This window comes from Chanodichthys erythropterus, chromosome 19, assembly GCF_024489055.1.
Source record: "Chanodichthys erythropterus isolate Z2021 chromosome 19, ASM2448905v1, whole genome shotgun sequence".
NCBI classification, from domain to species: Eukaryota; Metazoa; Chordata; class Actinopteri; order Cypriniformes; family Xenocyprididae; genus Chanodichthys; species Chanodichthys erythropterus.
Window position 1 is genome coordinate 14837436 of NC_090239.1, and position 18729 is coordinate 14856164.

Sequence of the window (18729 nt, forward strand, 5' to 3'; positions counted from 1 at the left end):
GAAATGCGATGGGTTAGGCTTAGGGTTAGATGAGTTGACATGGAGGGGGGACCCATGGTCTATGTAGATAGAAATGGCTCATTCTATGGTAATAGCAATATAATGGTTCATTATGTAAGATATACACCACTGAAAACATAGTTATATTACAGTATATTGCATTTCAATAGATCCTCCCAAATTTTACACATTACACCTTTAAAAGGAACACTCCACTTTTTTTTTTTTTGAAAATAGGCTCATTTTCCAACTCCCCTACCGCCAGAACCGGAGATCGGCTGAATGGATTCGAAAATGGTAAAACTCAACTGTTTAACTCTAGGGGAGTTGGAAAATGAGCCTATTTTGGAGTGTTCCTTTAAGTAGAGAGGAACTAATGCCAGTCAATGTCTCAGACTTTATTTGAGAGTTTTAAAGAGCAAGATCTTGCACATTTTAATAAATCTGTCTTGAATTATAAAAACCTGTGGCTTAATATAACAGATTTAAATGTTAATCAAGCTTTCAAAGATGATCATTCATTTTTATCAAACATATTCCTTGTGTTTTACAATCTGAGACTCAATTCCAATTCTTGATCCCACAACAACACAGGATAACATTAGTTTCATTGCTGAATACAAAGTAATGAGTATATTTTACAAACACAAAACAGAACAATGGAGAAAAACGGCAGCAGTTCCTTATTCCTCTATTGTCCATATTCCTCCATATTTGCTGTAAATCATGCTATAGCAACAGATAACATAAAGGACACATTAAAAAACCCAAATCTGTCCAATAAATGACAAAATAATAATAAAAATAATAAATGACCAAATAATACTGAGAATATAAAGCTGATTATAATAATTCCTTTTCATGTAACCATCTCTGGTCAAGCAACTTTATATCTAGATCAAATGAACAAGTCCCCATAATTATTTAGCTGATGAATTCCCCAATAATAATCTCGCTTGCTAAACATTTATTTATAATGCAAAATGAGTAAGCTTAATTTTAATTCGTAATATAGTCTTGTGGCACCTGACACCCCGAAATAACTCCTCTAACAGCTCTCTTCACATTTTGAGGGCATTCACAGATAAAGCTCAGTGGGCCTGCTGGGGTATTTATTTTTAGAGGGTCTATCAGCATCCTTTGGATGTGGCTGTGGATTGACAGGACAAGTGTGGCCGGCAGCAGCAGGATGAAGGAAGGAGGTCCTGGATCTAGACCACGCACCCCCACCCGCCGACCCAGCATTCCAATAAAGAGAGATAGAGCTGTTCTTGCTTCCTCACGCCCCCTTTTGCTCTCCCCACACTTCACATGCACATGGTCATGGGGTGTGTATCTGCGCTCACCTCCCAGGACTGACAGAAGCTCAGCAGGCAATCTGGGCCACAGAGGAGGACTGAACATCCAGGGATGGGACGAGACGTTTAATAGAAACCAAGAACCAAGAAACATTAAAAGAGACACAGGAACAACGTAAGAAAAATGGTTGCAGAGGAAGTAGTGGTGACCCTCTCAGGAGGTGCACCATGGGGTTTCCGATTACAAGGAGGAGCTGAGCACCAGAAACCCCTCCAAGTGGCAAAGGTAAAGGGACAGTTGGATAGGCTACCTGGTTTAGCTGAATAATGTGTCTTGTTTTAATGAATGTCTATTAAGCTGTTAAAAAATTAACCTTTAAATTTGACTTTTGTATGATTGATACTGTATAAGTACTGCAAGTACTGATAAAATCTAATTTGCAAAATCACATTGTCATATTGAAAAATCTAATTATATTTAATTACAATTTAAAATATTTACATATATAATTTGTATATAAAATGTAGGGTTAGGGTTATATAACTAATTAATATATAAATTAATCATAGTGGCCTGATTAGATATACAGATATACATACTTTTTTTTTATGTACAGATATGTTTGTTCCACATGTCAATGAGGAATATCTATAAGACTTGATAAGCCTACAAAAGTATTATGAAGTATTATTGAGGTAATTTTCTGATTTTCTCACATACATGTTTGTCATATACTGTATCATATTGGTATGAACTCGATAAGAACTATCTTTTTGGTGCCCTTTAAATGAAATACTCATTACATATGTTTCAAAACCTTAAATGCAATTAAGATATATATAGCACAGACATATCTCATTTAATAAGGGCAAACATTATTAAGATAACACTGCCATATAATACTGCAACTACAGGCCAGAGAGCACTTAGTTTATCTGTTGATAAACCGCTGTTCATGAGCATGTGCTGTAAGCATTCCTGGTCCATAGATAAATCTGCTAGGCTTCACAGTGCATCTCTTCACTCTTATCTAATTGACAGCTTTTGTTTGGCTTCCTCTGGAATCCAGATCTTTCAAAGAAGCATTCTCACACAGTTCTGTTTAAATGAGGATGTTATTTCAGGACTGAGTAGAATTACAGCCACAGTGTCTACTTATAAGCACAGTATCCCCCATTTGTTAAGTGACAACTGTGTGCAATGCATTTTCCCTGATCTAAGAGCTATTTTGAATTGGTGAGCGATGCCAGAGACTGTCTAGTCTACTCTTTCCATATTCTGAGGGAAAAGATATCTGTCACAGAGCAATGGCCCTGACTTTTTTTATTTAGAGAAACATATTTTTGCTTGGAAAAATAACCTCCCAGTTCCAGGGAGTTTCCCCTCGTCATTCATTTCAAGGTCACTTCTACAGACGTTCATCTTGTTTCCATTTGCAGTGTGGCATTTTTTTCCATGACCGTCTCTACTTTTAATTGAGCTATTCTGATCCACCCGGATCTCTGATTGCTTCTTTTAATCCTGGCATTTAGAGCGACCTCAGTGACACTTGCTCGGCTAGCAAAATACTCTGGCAATGTTTTGAAAATGACTGAAGACATACTGTACAGCGTGTCCTTATAATAACTTATAATGTAAATGCATTCATACTTCAAATCCTTTACAATGTGTTATGGTACATATCAACTTCATTTACTAAATTAGACAGTCCACTTCTCATAAACATGCACTCATTGAGTTTTAAGCTGAATCTACTGAGGCTGATTGACAACTGACTCTTTACAATAGTTGAGCACTTTATTTAGGCTATGTGGGGAACACATGGTGAATTCATGACATGCCCTGGTTCAGGTCTGCCAAGAGGCAACAGCTGCCCTGGCACCAGCTGCACATGTTGTTCTCCCAACTTGCATTCTCAGACCATTTGATCGGCAATAAAAAGAAGGTGAACAGGCCCGGCTTTCATCTATTGTCTTCCAATTACAAATTTGTGTTACTAGTTTTCACAGAAAAGCAAAAATAACATTGTACTTGTTGGTCTTCATAGCATTGTGCATTTATTTTTGTCCACAACATGCAGATAAAATGAGACATTATATAAGGCTAATATTCTGAGCTGCTCTGAGCTGTTAAATCCCTTTAGGTCTTTGTTGGGGGAAATACATATTTGCTTTAAGTTGGTGAAAACATAACCCCTCAACTCATCAAAACAGTTAGTTTGTAAAGTGCTTTTGAAAGCAAGAGACAAGATAGGAATGTGGCCGGACTTTTAGCTTTTAACATTGGTGCATGTTGATGAAGTGAGTGTTAGGAAAGCGCTCTTATATTTGACAGATGACCTCAGGAAGGCCCTAAGCTCAAGGAGATGGTATTTGAAGATGGGCAAACAGCCATATAAGCCATTCTATTTAGACATACTGTAGCTTCATCCCTCCAGTGTGCCAATTCAAAACTCACTGGATTAAGCCTAACTAGTCTTTGGCTTGATAGTGAATTATTTTATTTATGGTTTTGTATATGGTTTCCAGTTGATTCTAAAATAATTTTTGCTAATACAGGACTATTTTATATGATCATGATTTGATAAACAACATTTCGGTAGCGTACAGTATTTTTATAGAATTATTCTTATGTGCAGTGGCCTAGGCTTATTTTAAGCAAAAGAAGACCAAAAGTGACTTGAATAGAAATATTTTATCAAAAAGATTTGTTCAGGGATACATTTAGCAGGTTACATGAGTAAGTTCAGTCTTTTTATGTCTTTATTCTTTTTGTGAGTCACTCATTCATTCATTCATTCATTCATTCATTCAACTGATTCTTTAAAAAAACCCCGACCGAAAACAATCATAGACTTTTCACAGACTGTGATGATACATTTCAATGGTCATCAGCATCATAAATCCTGCAATGTTTTTCATATTTTCTTTTTTTAACACTATACTTTGTATTATATTATCTTTTTCTTATTACCATCAAATTACAAAAAAACATTTAACACTGCTGTGAAGGTGGTTCTAATACAGCAGCTGTGGGAGTGACGGTAAAACTGACAACTCTCTTCTGACTGCCGTTATCAATCTCTCTAATTTTTTTAACCTCTTTTTGAAAGTCAATATTGTGGAGTTACTATTTTGCTATTTGAGCAAATGGGAACACAAAAAAATATATTTAATGTAGTCTCTCATTCACCGATATATAAGTTTACTTCCGCTTCTGAGAAACCTGTAAATGTGAAAAGAGTATATTTTGTCAAAAGCATTATCAAGTTTTCAAGTTCAGTAAATGGAAATAACGAGTCAGTGTGCGGAAGTAAACGATTCGCATTCACTGACTTGAAATATTTGCTCAAAAATTAATTATTCACAAAAGTTAAAGTCCCCCTGAAATCAAAATTTAAAGCAGAACTAAGTAACTTTTTTTTACCTTCATAAATAGTTTTCTAAGTCCTTACGATGTTTAATTGACTTGTAGTGGTGTATTTGAGGCGAGCACTAACCCCCTCTGGCACGTCTACACCAGAATACAGCACTTGCAAGTTGAGCTGCATCGACCTGAAACAATCTCGCCTCATGTTCACGTGAGAGTGACAAAATGCTTTACGGTAATTCAAACACAATGTATATATTATGACTTTATAAGACATATTCGAAAATTACCCACCTCCATCGAGTGTACTGTATTCGCAAATTACCCACCTCCTCTTTCTTGTACTGTATTTGCAAAACTACTGCGCTGGTGAGCGTTGTAGTTGTTGTAGTCCAGAGCTGCGCTTGGAGTATTTACGACAGTGTGATTCACTGAAGGAAACTGTAGGGGGAGCTTCGCAAATCTTACTGAGTTCCGCTTTAAGTTTTTTAGCTTTTAGTATGAATATGTTAGCCTTAAGATTATGAATAAGCTGGTGTGTTCCAAAACAATGACAAAATTCGCATTTAGGAGATCTAAGCATTCAAAACTTACAGTCTCTCACTTCCGCTTAAATAGATCACGGATTTTCATGGAATCACATTACACTTCAGCTTCTTGTCAAATCTTCGGTCCAATCAAATGCTCTCTAGAATCTGAAGTCCCGCCTCCTCCTACACTCTTACAGACGCTGAAGCTGCATCTGAAATCGGTCATTTGTTCACACATGTAGTTTAGAAACTAGAATGGCACATAGTGCACTATAAAGAGAATAGGGATCGATTCAGACAGTGTAAATATGCTTTCCTTTTATGCGAATGAAGCCTGTTTATTAATACGTTTATTTGAAAATCGATGCACTATTAAATAGGCAGGATTTACAATAGAGTGCCCCAGGGATGACGCGTTTTTGTAGGCAAAACCCGGAAGCGAGTTCGCATTTTAGGACTTCCGGTTCCAACGCCGTAAAGTCTATGGGTTTTTTGAATGGGTTTTTAATAAGGTCTTTGGTTAACAAAGCCTCTAAATACTTTCACGTTTTGATCTATGACATAAAACACACCAGTTATAACCCACTTGTGATTTTTTAAACTTTTACTGTGTCTTAAATTCGGCGGTTGCTAACAAGTTGCTAAAAGGGACTACTTCCTTTGACGGGGACTTTAGACGTCATCATGACAAACAGGACATTTGGACAGCATTTCTCATGAAAAAGTGGATAAGTACTCAACGCAGATCATAATCAGTGAGCATGTTTTTAAATAGAGTTGTTTTCTAAATAAAGTTTGAGGACGCTTGGTGATGACGACGTTGATCCACGACCACGGTGTGCTGTAGTCCGTTTATAGCCTACTGTTAGCCTTTTAGATCTGACGACTTTATTTAGGCTTCAAAATCTATAAATGTTGTGTTAACTTGTAAAGATTATCTTGATAGACAAAATGTGTAAGTGTCATAACCCTTTGTTAAACACAGAGCTTATTTTCTGTGATTTTCCAAAAGTCTATGGGAAAAATGAAAAGGCTTTCAGTCGAGGGAACCCGTGCGCCGCTAACTTCCGGGTTGGCCTACAAAAACGCGTCATCCCTGGGGTACTCTATTGACACATCGAGAAAACGAAAGAATGATACACACCCCAAACAAGAACTTACAGAGCCTTTGAATGAAGAGTGGAACCCAGTGGCGAGGCTACAGAAGGGCCAGGGCGGCACTGGCCCACCCAGATTGATGGCTGGCCCACCCAATCAAAGGTGCCAGAATATTTCATTTTATTTCCAGACACTACTTTGGCCTGGAAATAGTCATATCTGTTGTGAAAGCCTATATATAATTTGAAAAATGTATTATTAAAAATACATAATGTGTTTTTATTTTGCGCCGGTAAACTCAGCTTTCCAGAGTCGCGACAGCAGCTGTTTCTATGCGGCGTGCGTCACCGTCCATGACTTGCGCTTATAATAGACTATGTGTGCCGGTTTGTTTCATTTCTACTGTGATTAGCCTATTTATTCTACAGTAACAATTTATTCTATGGTAACATAGTCACCTATGTGTAAAAAAAATTAAAAATTGAAGTGATGACAATGAAATTAAATCGAGCTTTGGTTCAGTATTGTTTCCTAGCTTCCCCCACACCATTAAGACGGTAACTCTCCAAACAAGCAAATGCCCCCCATATTTTTCCTGACGTGATCCGTCAGCTCCAGTCCACTAATTTGGAGCGGTTAAGGCCCGGGTATGCTTCATTTCCCACGTTCCCCTCCGTCTCGCGCACAGTTAAGAGTGCAATTCTTGCCCATAAGCGCGGAAAGACGCGTTCGGCGCATGAACCGTCCATGGTCATAAAAATTAGTCTGCGCAGAGAGTCAAAGCTAGTCCACACTCTAGTAAATATTTCTTGTTTGCGCCGACTGAAAACACATGAGAAACATAATGAGAAACATCATGGGACAGGAGAGACTCGGCATGTGGATTTGGGTAAAAATGTTAGGCTAATCGATTTGATGCCGTGCCCGAACCTCGCGTTAATCCTTTCATTATTATTTTTTCTTATTATCATGCTACTTTTATTATTAAATTAATATTGCAATTCTTTTGGCCAGGTATATCATAGCACATCACCGCATAACCGACGCGCTTCGAGGACAATAAAATATTAGTAAGATAGCTTACTACTCAACAACTTGTTTAACACGAAATACTAATCAGTTCACGAAAAATACTATTTTTTCTCACTATGGGCTACAAGAGAAATAATAAGAAAATAAACTAGATTAATCTGTCATTGTCTCTAAGAGATTTGCGGCGTTATTGCAGCGGCAGATGCATATTGTCCACGTCATTTCCCGTGATAATAAAATTAAGTGAATTTTATATATATATATATATATATATATATATATATATATATATATATACACACACATTAGACAAAAAATAGAGGTCCACCCTATTTCATCAAGGTCCACCCACTTTAAGATTTCTGGCCTCGCCACTGGTGGAACCTTTTTGTAAATACTTTAATTGTAATCAGTGGTTGTTTATGTAGTTTACCTCTGAGAAGTAGTTAGTGATAATAGCATTGGAAAGTCCCCCAAACTGTGATGTAAAGGTAAAAGTGTGATGTGCTTTTGTGGGGGAATTTGAATGATACTAAAAAATTACTATCCCTAAACTAATATGATATTCAGAAATGAATTAATATCTTAATAAATAAACAATGGCTAGAAGTTTATGTGCTTACATAATTGTTTATCTCCCTGAAACTCATCAACAGAAAGTTTGTGCTGACTCTGTCTCCCCCTGCTGTTAAAGGTGAGGAAGCGCAGTAAGGCCTGCAGGGCTGGGCTCAGAGAGACTGATGAGCTGGTGTCAATCAATGATGTGTCCTGTGGAACACTATCTCATGCTGAGGCTATGAATCTGATTGATAGTGGCAGAGGAACCCTCCATCTGCGAATCAAAAGGTCGGAGTGAGATATCATTATCATGAGGAGTTGAAAGTCATGCTATTAATTTATATTCAAAATAATCACTTTGCTTTCCATTCAGGGCCCCAGCTGCATATCAGTCAGTGGTGCTTCTGGGTCGGGCCCCCTCTCCCCGTATTGATAAGGAGTACCGGGCAGCCTTGAGAGCCCTCTCCCCTCCTCTTGCCTCTAAACCGCCTGGTGTCCACAGAGCATCGCTCATGTCTCCCACCGGCGGCCTCGAGTGGCTTACGTCCCCTCCAGACAGTGAAGCTTACTACGGGGAGACAGACAGCGACGCAGATGTGGCAGCACAAGAGAGGCAGCGCAGGCAGAGACGACGAAGTCCCAGTAGCTCTCCTGCCAAGAGCCCTGGCCAAGCCTCACCCCAAGAGGAGGAGACTTCGGAAATGAGTGGCTATGAGAGCGCACAGGACATCTGCATGTACCCTCAAACACAGAGCTGGCCTGTATCTGATCTTGAGGGAACGGGGACTCAGCAACAGCACATAATGCCTGGGGTGGCACGTAGAGAAGTGGTCTACCAGCCCTCGCAGGCTGAATGGTCGCACCAGGCAGAAAATTCCTCTGAGAATTCGAGTCCATCAGGAGCTGCTGAAGTGGACAGTGGGTTCCAGGAGCCCCCCACTGTCCCACCTCCACTCGTTTCTCCAGAGCGGGCGAAAGAGGCTCTCATGCTTGCATCTCACAGACAGATGGTACCCATGGTCGGTCCTGTGGACAACCCAGTGGATGAAGAACTCACTGTCACGTACATGGACAAGGCCAAGCAAGCTAGTGAGTACCAGTCATCTCTTTTAAATAGCACATACATACACTACTGTTCAAAAGTTTGGGGTCGGTAAGATTTTTTAAATGTTTAAAAGTAATAACCGTTTATATCTGTAATATATTTTAATTATTTTATTCCTGTGATGGCAAAGCTGAATATTCAGCCGCCAGCTAAGTTAGCCTTCATTGTCACATAAGCTGACATAGCTTTTGAACAATACTGTATGTTTGAATATCTTTATTTAATATACCATATACACCATAATACACCAATTCAATTGCCATTTAATTGCTCAAAGAAAAATAACTATACTATAAATAACTGACTAAACTTAAGAAACACCTTGTGGAGACATAATAAAACTTACTAAATCCAGTAAAAATCATAATTGAATGTCAGATTTATTCTTGCAGTTAACAGCTAACTATCATCATAGCACACATTAGCATGCTTTGCTTGAAGTAATATTTTCCTTGTCCTACAACAAGAAAATGATTCATGTCGTCTTAACACAATTTGACATTTTTTTCTTATTTATGTTGCATTAACTAATTTAAATTATGCAAATTGAAAAAATGAATATATATAAGGATGAGCTCAGCATTACCTCAGCATTCTTGTCATTACCTCAAACATTATTTCTGTACTGTGTTAAAATTAACCTCTGGAAATCCACTAGAGAGAAGTCAATCTCCAATGTCAAGAAGGAGTGTGAATCTGGATCTGGTGAGATGCATTGATATTTGAGAAAATTAAGGCAGAAATCAGTTTATTTAAGTGAGATCCATGCTGCATTTTGTAAGATGATCCTTAATGTGGACATTTAATTTTTGCGAGAATGGGAAAAGTTTTGTCTGAAAAAAGTTGTATTTACGAAATTGATAGAGAGAGCATGTTTGAGGATGAAATAATCACTGGATTTGCAATACTTTGCAAACCCTAGTTGAGAATGTAAGTTTGATGATTTGAATGATTTGAACGTAAAAACAAACTGAGCAAGACCCATGTAGTTCGAGTCATGATGACACAAATGACTATTATGAAGCAGATCTTTTAATGAATCGGTCGAAACAAGTCAGTTTGAAGATTCATTCACTGAATGAACTCACTAAATCAGTGAGAGCAGTACTTATTTTACTGCACGTTATCATTACTTTCAGTTATGTTCGTCTCAAAATTAAGTGCATTTTGTATTCTTAAGGCTTGTGAAATTTGAATCAGTGGTTGTTTATATGACAACTTTTAGTTAAGGATACACATTTGCTTCATTGATTACCATACAACCTAATAACAGGATATGGCTCAGTGGGAAATAATATGTTTATGATGTGGGATTTGTAATTGAGCTCATACCAATATTGGTGATGGGGGTTCCTCATGTCCCTCTGCTGAGGATTTAACAGGGCAGGGGAAAGGGGCTGGACTCAAATGAGTAAGAGTCTATATTTGTCCCTTGACTCAGGCCTATAATACAAGCCTCTGTTGCATGCTGGGAAAGGCATGTCCAGTTGCTGTCCAGTGTCAGTGATATTTCATTCTCTCCATTTAAACTGTGCTAATAATGTGATTTTAAGAGCCAAGAATTATCTGGACTTGTTAAACAAAATGTTCTACTTCTTTAGTTTATTTTCCCTTTTTAACAATATTCTTAAAGTACTAAGGACCCTAGTATTTGAAGACCCTTCTTTCTATTATCTTTAATTATGATAATGTTAATATAACTAAATTTAAATAATTTTATGACCTTTTATGGGGTCTCTGGAAGTTTGTCGAGGGGCTACGGCCCCTGGTTGAGGACCACTGGACTGGTTCAGTAGCTGTTTTTCTTTGTTTTTTTGTACTTTTGGTCATATCTATTGAAGCCAAGTGTTTATTTTTACTTAGTAATCTATATCTTGAGTCACTATTCAGTGATTTGAAAGCTCATCCTTCTCAAAGGTTAAAAATCTGACCTTAAATATGACATACATGCACAGGTGTCAATGTGATGTAGTTAGTGAAATGATGAAGATTAGGAGTCTGTTTTTCACATTTCTTCTTATAGTAAGATAAACACATATTGGAAACTTATTTGGAGTCAAACAATATATCTTGTGTCTGTAGCTGATGGGGTGCTAATTCCCCTCTCTGAAGCCTTTGGGAAGGGGTTCTTCTCAGCTAATGGCACCCTGCCGACAGTCTGAAGGTCACTTTGCTTTCCAAGACTGACAGGACATTTTGAGGACTGTGTAAATAAACACGTTTTGCTGTTTAATTCTGTATCTCTATTGAGAATTCTGAACTCAGAATATCTAGAACTCTTGTTTGTGAATTCTCTTGTGTGTATGTTTCTGAGGCTAGAGACATTAGTGCAGTGAGGATAAGTGTCTATGACAGCTGCTCTTCTCTGTCATTGTTAGTGGTGAAATTACAGAATAAGCCAGGGCATTCAGACAGCCTTGGTAAGAAGAGAAGATGAAGCGTGCACACCTGTTATTGTGACAGCATGGTGGGAGGTCGAAAGAGCATGGTATAAAATATTGTATATAATATTATAAAATATCTCTGTCGCTAAGAATAGATAGTTAGACTAAATAGCATTCGTGGAGGAATTATTTCATTGTACTGTAAGTAACACAACTGTGGTTACCTTTTTATCTTTTCATTTTACAATTTGTCTCAAACAAATCTGATAAGCAGTACTTGTTTCAGAGTCAAAGTAGGTTTAGAGTCATTGATTTGGTATGGTTAAGTCATTGTGCTATGGTTGGAGATGTCAGCATGACCCCACATGAAGCTCAGCTTAAGATCCAGAAAGACACAGAGGTGGGCCCAAACAGGTGGGAAATGTCTGTTAGTGCTGTTCACTGACCAAAATAGCTTGAATGACATAATGGGGTTTCTCTAGGCCTGTGACAGGGTCTTGTGGTTAGACAAAAGGTCTTTAAAAGGCCTGACCTCAGACTATAGACTGGGTTGATTTCGCACCAATGTAGGCAGAGCGCCCAAGTATTGCTGGCTGTGATCCACTGGTGTGTTTGTGTGTGTCCTGCCAGTAAGGCTGGCTTAAGAACATAGTTTTTTACACTGAACAACATGAGGAGCTTCACATTGCCTGGAGAGGTTGAACACGAAGGACACATCTATGCAGGTAAAGACCTGAGGCCTTCTGTAAAGCTTTAGACAGATGGAACTTGTTTTCTGTTTAAATGATCTAACATTGGGATAAAATGATCACTAATGAGACAAGGTCATGGAAAGCACAGGTATTGTTTACCATGTCTTGGATTTACAGAGATCAGTTTTGACTTTTTTGTTTTTGTTAAGTTTGTTTTACGTGTATTGATTTATTGAAAACTGAATTGCTTAAATAAGCTCAGATATTCAACCATTTCTCATTAAGAATAATTTCATGTCACATGGTTTGATTCTAACAGGTATGTAATGGTTAACTTGTTTGCTGAATGGTCATTCGTAATGTCTAAAGTCGGTACAGATAATTACTGTATAATTGAAAGCACATTTATACCTTTTTTGGACCTTTTAATTGAGAATATTTTGAATTTAATTTGATCCAACGTTGAAGATGTTTTGAGGCTCTTTATATTAGAATGAGAATTTCTTAGCGAAAAGACTATGTCCATTAGACATATCAGATTTCTTTACCCTGTCTTTTAATATAGATCCTGGATCCCCAGGGGTTACTTGCTCAAGCTGTTAGAATGTGATGGGCTATTTGTAGATGATAGAGCTCAGTATTTTACCATGAGAATTTTGGTGCCAGACATTTCAGCATCTAACCACTGCATTATAGTTTCTTATATCAGAGCTATTCTGACTCAACTAGATGTGTTCCAATTTATTACAATGCCAGCTTGATTTATTGAAGTTGTCACATTATGTTTGATGACTTTATGTTTGATGTTGCCCATTCATCACCAAAGGTGCTGTTATATAAAAGTCATAAGATAGACTATAGACCACACAAGGCATGCTAGCAGTCCTGTAAAAAAGTTTTCATTTCTTTATGCAGACTGGAAAACAATTGTTAACTAGTGCCTGAAACAGATACTTATAGCAAACAACAGCAACAAAAACAAACATGTACTGAGAAGCATATTCAAATTTATATATATAATAAATGTGCATCATCATTATGGTTAAATGATGGCATGTGGTATAAAACAAAATTTACAAATTATACTGTTGGTTCAAGTAAAGAAATGTAAAGTATTTCTTGCTGATTGATATACACACTATCTTTCTCTCCTTAGAGCTACACAGAGGTGAGAGTTTACAAGATAAGCAGGTGAAGGAAGCCCGATCCAAGTGCCGCACCATTGCTTCACTCTTGACAGATGCTCCTAACCCTCACTCTAAAGGTGTGCTTATGTTTAAAAAGCGACGGCAGCGCGCCAAAAAGTATACTCTCACATGCTTTGGCAGTGTAGACGGAGAAAGTAACAGTAACACAGAGGGAGAAACTGAAGACGAAAGCCTGTTTCCTGGAAGCGAATCTGAGCTTGATGAGGATGGATTTTCTGCTGCACCAGACCCTACTTGGGATAGCGGTTACTTGGACGTTTTAGACAAGAGAACTTCAGCGTGTATTTTGCCTGACAGAGATGCAGAGATTAGCCCTGGCTTAAACGCCACTTCAGGAAAAGGAGCCCAGCTTTTTGAACAACAGAGGAAAAGAGCAGAAAAACATACGTCAAACCTGGTTACACCCACTGCCTTCTCCATGCCACAGCATCAAGGAGAATCAACCCTAACATATACCCCAGTTACTCCAGTCACACCTCTAACCTCTCATAGTAATAGTATGATGAACGGGGAACCTTTGGTGGTGAGCCGGACAAGTGTTGTGTTGTCCTCTCCAGTCCAGATGCCCATGCCATCAATGGCAGGAGTATTACCAGAGCAAGCAGACTCATCGACTGCCAACTCAGTGCACAACAGAACTGCCAGGCCATTTGCCCCTGGCTGTGTGAGCCACCGAGCAGCAACTGCTCCAGTAGTCTTCAGGCCCAGCCCTGCCAAAAAGGTTGGATCACAGGCTCAAGCTGTGTCTGTGGCAACTATGCCAGCTCCCTTCTCTCCTGCTGGCTCGGAGGGGAAAAAAGCCATCTCTACAACATCACTGTATATCCCTGCCAGACCAGCCACCTACAATGGGCCTTCCTCTGTGCTCTCTCCATCCTCAATCATTTCAGGTCCATTTTCTCCTCCCCCTTCAAACGCTCCACTCTACTCCCCAACTTATTCCAGCACATCTGCCCCTTTTTCTCCAACATCTTCTCATGTAACATCTTTGAGTTCACCTTCTGGTATAGCTCAGCCTTACACTCCACCCCAAACACAGGAAATGCAGCTCAGTCCTCCGTACCACAAGGTTACTGCTCAGTATCAGCCACCTCCACCAGTTCAGGTGCCAGCACAGCCTTTCTCTCCCCCATTCACAAATGCTCACAATGCCCCAGCCCCTGCCCACACCTATGCTCCTGCAACACCAAATGTGCAATCTTCACCGGCCCACAAAGTTTCCTTTAACCCATACATCTCTGTGGCAGCCACTACTCCGGAAATACCAAATGCACCAGTTGCCCAGCAGTATCCTCTTTCAAACTCCACTGATGCGATGACTTCTCGAGAGCAGCGGGTCTCAGTCCCTGTCGGCCGCACTGGGATCCTGCAGGAGGCTCGTCGTCGTGGCACCAAGAAACCAATGTTCAATGCTCAGGAGGAGAAGAAGGCTCCATCTTACAACCCTGAACTACTGTCTCTAGTGCAGAACTTGGATGACAGGTCCCGTTCCGGTGTAGAGGCTGGGTTTGAGTCTGGCCCTGAGGAAGATTTCCTCAACCTGGGTGCAGAGGCTTGCAACTTCATGCAGGCACAGAGATACAAGATGCCACCACCAGTGGCTCCTAAACCAGCTCAACAAGCTCCTGAGATGCCCCAGATGCAAGGTAAAGGCGCGGAGCTGTTTGCACGCAGACAAAGTCGCATGGACCGATATGTGGTGGATAAACAGCCCAAATCTCCAGCGCAGCCTCGTGATCCTTCACCCACACCATCCCTCCCAGGTCACTGGAAATACTCTCCAAACATCCGAGCCCCACCACCCATTAATTATAATCCACTGCTGTCACCTTCTTGCCCTCCAGTAGCCCAGCGTGGCACAAAGGCTAATGATGCAACTAAAGTTGGGGTTAAAACAGTGCCTGGCCAGCACAAACAGGGTATAAAGGCTCTAGACTTTGTGAGCAGGCAGCCATACCAGCTCAACTCCTCTTTGTTCAGTTATGGAGGCGGAGTCCCTCAAAACACTGCCACTTATCAGCAGCAGCAGAATGGTGTTGGCATGACAGGTAATCTCCTTAACCCACCGAAGCAGGTCCCTGTTAAAGCAAGCCGTGTGTATGAAATCAAACGTTTCTCCACGCCTACTCCCATGTCTGCACCCACATCCCTGACCCCCACTGTAATCGCCCCTCGCTCTGCCACAACTCTCGGTGAGCCAATGTGGCGCAGTGATGTCACTTCCCCTCCTCCCATTGCTCCACGACCTTCTGCACCATTCTCGCCACCTCCTCCAGCCCCAACAGCAGCCCTGCCTGCTCTCCCCAAAATATCCACAGCCCCTGTGCCCAACTCAGTACCCATCCCACAACCCTCTCTTGGGCAACCTTACACCCCATTTCAGGCAGCCAAGCAGTTTAAGAGCGCCCCTGAGCTGAGTCCCCTGTCTCCTAATCTGCGATCCTCAGGGTCCGGGAGTAGCCAGAACCTACGGGTACCCAGGCCCCGCTTCAGTACATCGAGTATGGGTCTGCAACCAAACGTGTGGAGGCCTGGCTCCATACTTTACTGAGAATCCACTGTGACACTAATTATCACCCTGGGCAAGAGCACTTGAGTGCTTGAGCTCTGTTCTGCTAAATGAATTGTTCGACTTCAGTAATATGACAAAACAAAAACATCAGTCAGAGATGTTGTATTTTTTTGCATGTTCACAACTGTAGCATTTCAGTCACTCCACACAAGTACACAATTATTTTAAAATAGAGTATTCAGCAACATACGAATATTGAGATATTTATGTACTGTGCACACTTTGATTCCTGTTTCTATTTCAGTTTGCAACTCATTTATTTTACACCATGTTTAACCCACAGAAAGTATTGCACAGACACTATTTGTCAGAGCAACTAAATAAAATATCAGCATTAATGCCTAATAATGATCAATGATTTTATGTACAAGGGGCCACAAGGATGGAATGATGAAGGGGTAAGTAAACTATACATGACAGAATCCTATTGTGACAGAAGATAATGGATGGCAGAATCATTGAAGATTTGTGTACAAGTGTTATAGAATGTTCTAAGATGTATTTTCTCAAGTTGTATCAGAGTCTCAGTGACAGAGAGGTGAAAGAAATGTACAAAGAATGTGATGGGCTTGCAATGAAAAAGATGAAAAATCCTCAAGTGGAGAGATGGTACAATCACCCCCTTGCTCTTGCTCTTGAATTGCTATCTCATCTGACCTCTGCCATGCCCTTTACTTCTGATGTTATCCATTCTTTATCTCTCTAAACATCTCTTGAGGTTGGACTGCAGGCCTGTGTTTGTCTAGCACTGCACAAAGCCTTTGCTTCTTGTTTGACGAGAATCAGTATGAATGCTTGATGCATGTGCTCATTTTATTCTCATAATGCTGCGTATGCCACAGTTTTGACTGAGCATTTAGAAAAGCATGTAAACTCCACTGCGGAGAATTGTGCTGGGGCTTTTTAATATGACAGCTGAAAAAATACACTAGATGACAATTTATGAAAGTGCAGCTTTATCTTTATGACATATTATGCGAATGTGACATCTGACCACTTTCCCTGGTGCTTGCTCTCATTGTGAATGATGCTTTTGCCAAACAGGTATGACATCCATTTCAATCACTTGTGTGAGCTGTTCAACAGCATTTGTGAAATTGCACATGCCTAGTTGAACTTTGCTTGTTTTGCTTTTTATCAGAAAAGACATAATGGAATTGGTTGTAATGGAACAACATGGAATGGTGGGTACCATTTCTCTACTAAGGTTAAGAAGGTTGATTGGATGTAAAGATATAGTGTACCTCGTGTCATTTAAGTAGAAGGTGATGACAGAATGGAAGTATGCAGATGGGAAGTATATAGCAAGATTTATCATTTTAAAGCAAGAATATAGAGGAAGGTGCCTATCATAATGAATGTCATTAAGTATGTCATGCTTTTACGCAACATTTTTAAAGCTTTAATTCTTTAGTAAATGTATTATACTTGTGTTAAATATTGTGAAAACATTGTAATTATATTAAATCGATTACACTTAGTGCTTTGGGTAATTTGAAGTTTAGCCTATAGTAAAATAATGTAGGCTACAATGCTAATATTGAATGAGAAAATGGAAAGTTTGGATTTCTGGGTTCTTGGGTTCTAGGACTGGGAATACGAGAACGACTGTGTACTGTCTGAGTTAATAAATATAGAAATGTAAGTAACGGATGTTCGTTTTTTATTTCATTTCCTCTGATGTTGTGTTGATTTCATAGCCCTCAAGTAGGGTAGAGTGGGGTAAAACGCCCCCCACCTGTTTTTCTCAAAATAAGCACTAGAGGTAGTCAATATACATTTTCACTGTTGCTATGCACTACGTTTGACAACGGGGATAAACAAATCTCCTTGGAGAAGCTGACACCAGCGACGTATTTGAAGAGAAGAGGATTACATGATCAACGTTATAATTTTCAGATATTAGTAAACAAGTGTTTAAGAGAATATTGTGTAGTTTGAGAGGATATGTTATTTATAAGGAATATAATTATATTTTAAAAATAAAACATTTTTTTAAAAAGTCGTAGCTTGTGGGGTAAAACGCCCCCTACGCTGAGGGGTAAAACGCCCCCCAGAGGGCATAGTTTCTCTCTATCATAATTACTATAATAACATATTTCTGTCTATCAAATCCTTTGTTTTACACTTAATGCAGTATAACTAGGTGGTAAAATCAAAATATTTAAACAAAATAAAAAAAATAAAAATTACCCCAAGTGAGCATTAGGCTAGCTTGATAGCACAGTTAGCTCACTGATGGAAGGTGGTTAGGTGACCCAATGAAATTGGGTGGCTTTTAATGCATTTATTGGATATATTTTACTACATAAATACACAAATTTATAAGTTTAATATTTTTTTAGGGTTTTCTGTTTGTCTTGGTGATAGTGGTGAAAAAAATACATCAATTATCAAATGTTAAAAATTTGGATATGTTGGATATTCCTCAAATAAATATTAAAAATATTAAATATATAGGCCTATACATGTTGATACATTACTTGCCTTCAGCTTTTAGAGATTAAAAACTAGTCTGTTCATTTTGCTGTTGATCTATGAAGCAAACTGGTTGGTAAAGAAAAGGGGGCATTTTACCCCACCTTGGGGGGCGTTTTACCCCACCGCTGGGGCAAAACGCCCCCTTTGTACAAAAATATTTTCAGTCAAAATACTAAATAATTATGAAGGCGGAGCAATTTTAATATTTGGTGAATAACTCCTGCCATAGTCACTCAAAACAGGGATGGCAATTCTAGTCACATTTATGTTTTGTTTCACTGTAATGTCACATTTTCCTTAAGGGGGGCGTTTTCCTCCACTCTACCCTACATTAACCTGCATATACTGTATAAATATAATGATCATCATATAATGGTCATGCCAAACATATAGTTCCACAT

At 39.3% G+C, this 18729-nt stretch overlaps 1 protein-coding gene across 1 annotated transcript; it reads left to right on the forward strand.

Moving 5' to 3' along the window:
- The first annotated feature begins 1306 nt into the window (after window positions 1–1306).
- Window positions 1307–17492, forward strand: synpo2lb (synaptopodin 2-like b). Its single transcript, XM_067369965.1, has 4 exons — window positions 1307–1584; window positions 8023–8174; window positions 8260–8975; window positions 13224–17492. Exons 1-4 carry the CDS (start codon window positions 1483–1485, stop codon window positions 15824–15826), a joined length of 3573 nt encoding a protein of 1190 aa, XP_067226066.1. The 5' UTR covers window positions 1307–1482; the 3' UTR covers window positions 15827–17492.
- The last annotated feature ends 1237 nt before the right edge of the window (window positions 17493–18729 follow it).

Coding starts and splice junctions, on each gene's coding strand:
- synpo2lb (XM_067369965.1), top strand. CDS start 1,483: ATGGTTGCAGAGGAAGTAGTGGTGACCCTCTCAGGAGGTGCACCATGG. Junction 1,585..8,022: donor AACCCCTCCAAGTGGCAAAG/GTAAAGGGACAG, acceptor CTGCTGTTAAAG/GTGAGGAAGCGCAGTAAGGC. Junction 8,976..13,223: donor GGACAAGGCCAAGCAAGCTA/GTGAGTACCAGT, acceptor TTCTCTCCTTAG/AGCTACACAGAGGTGAGAGT.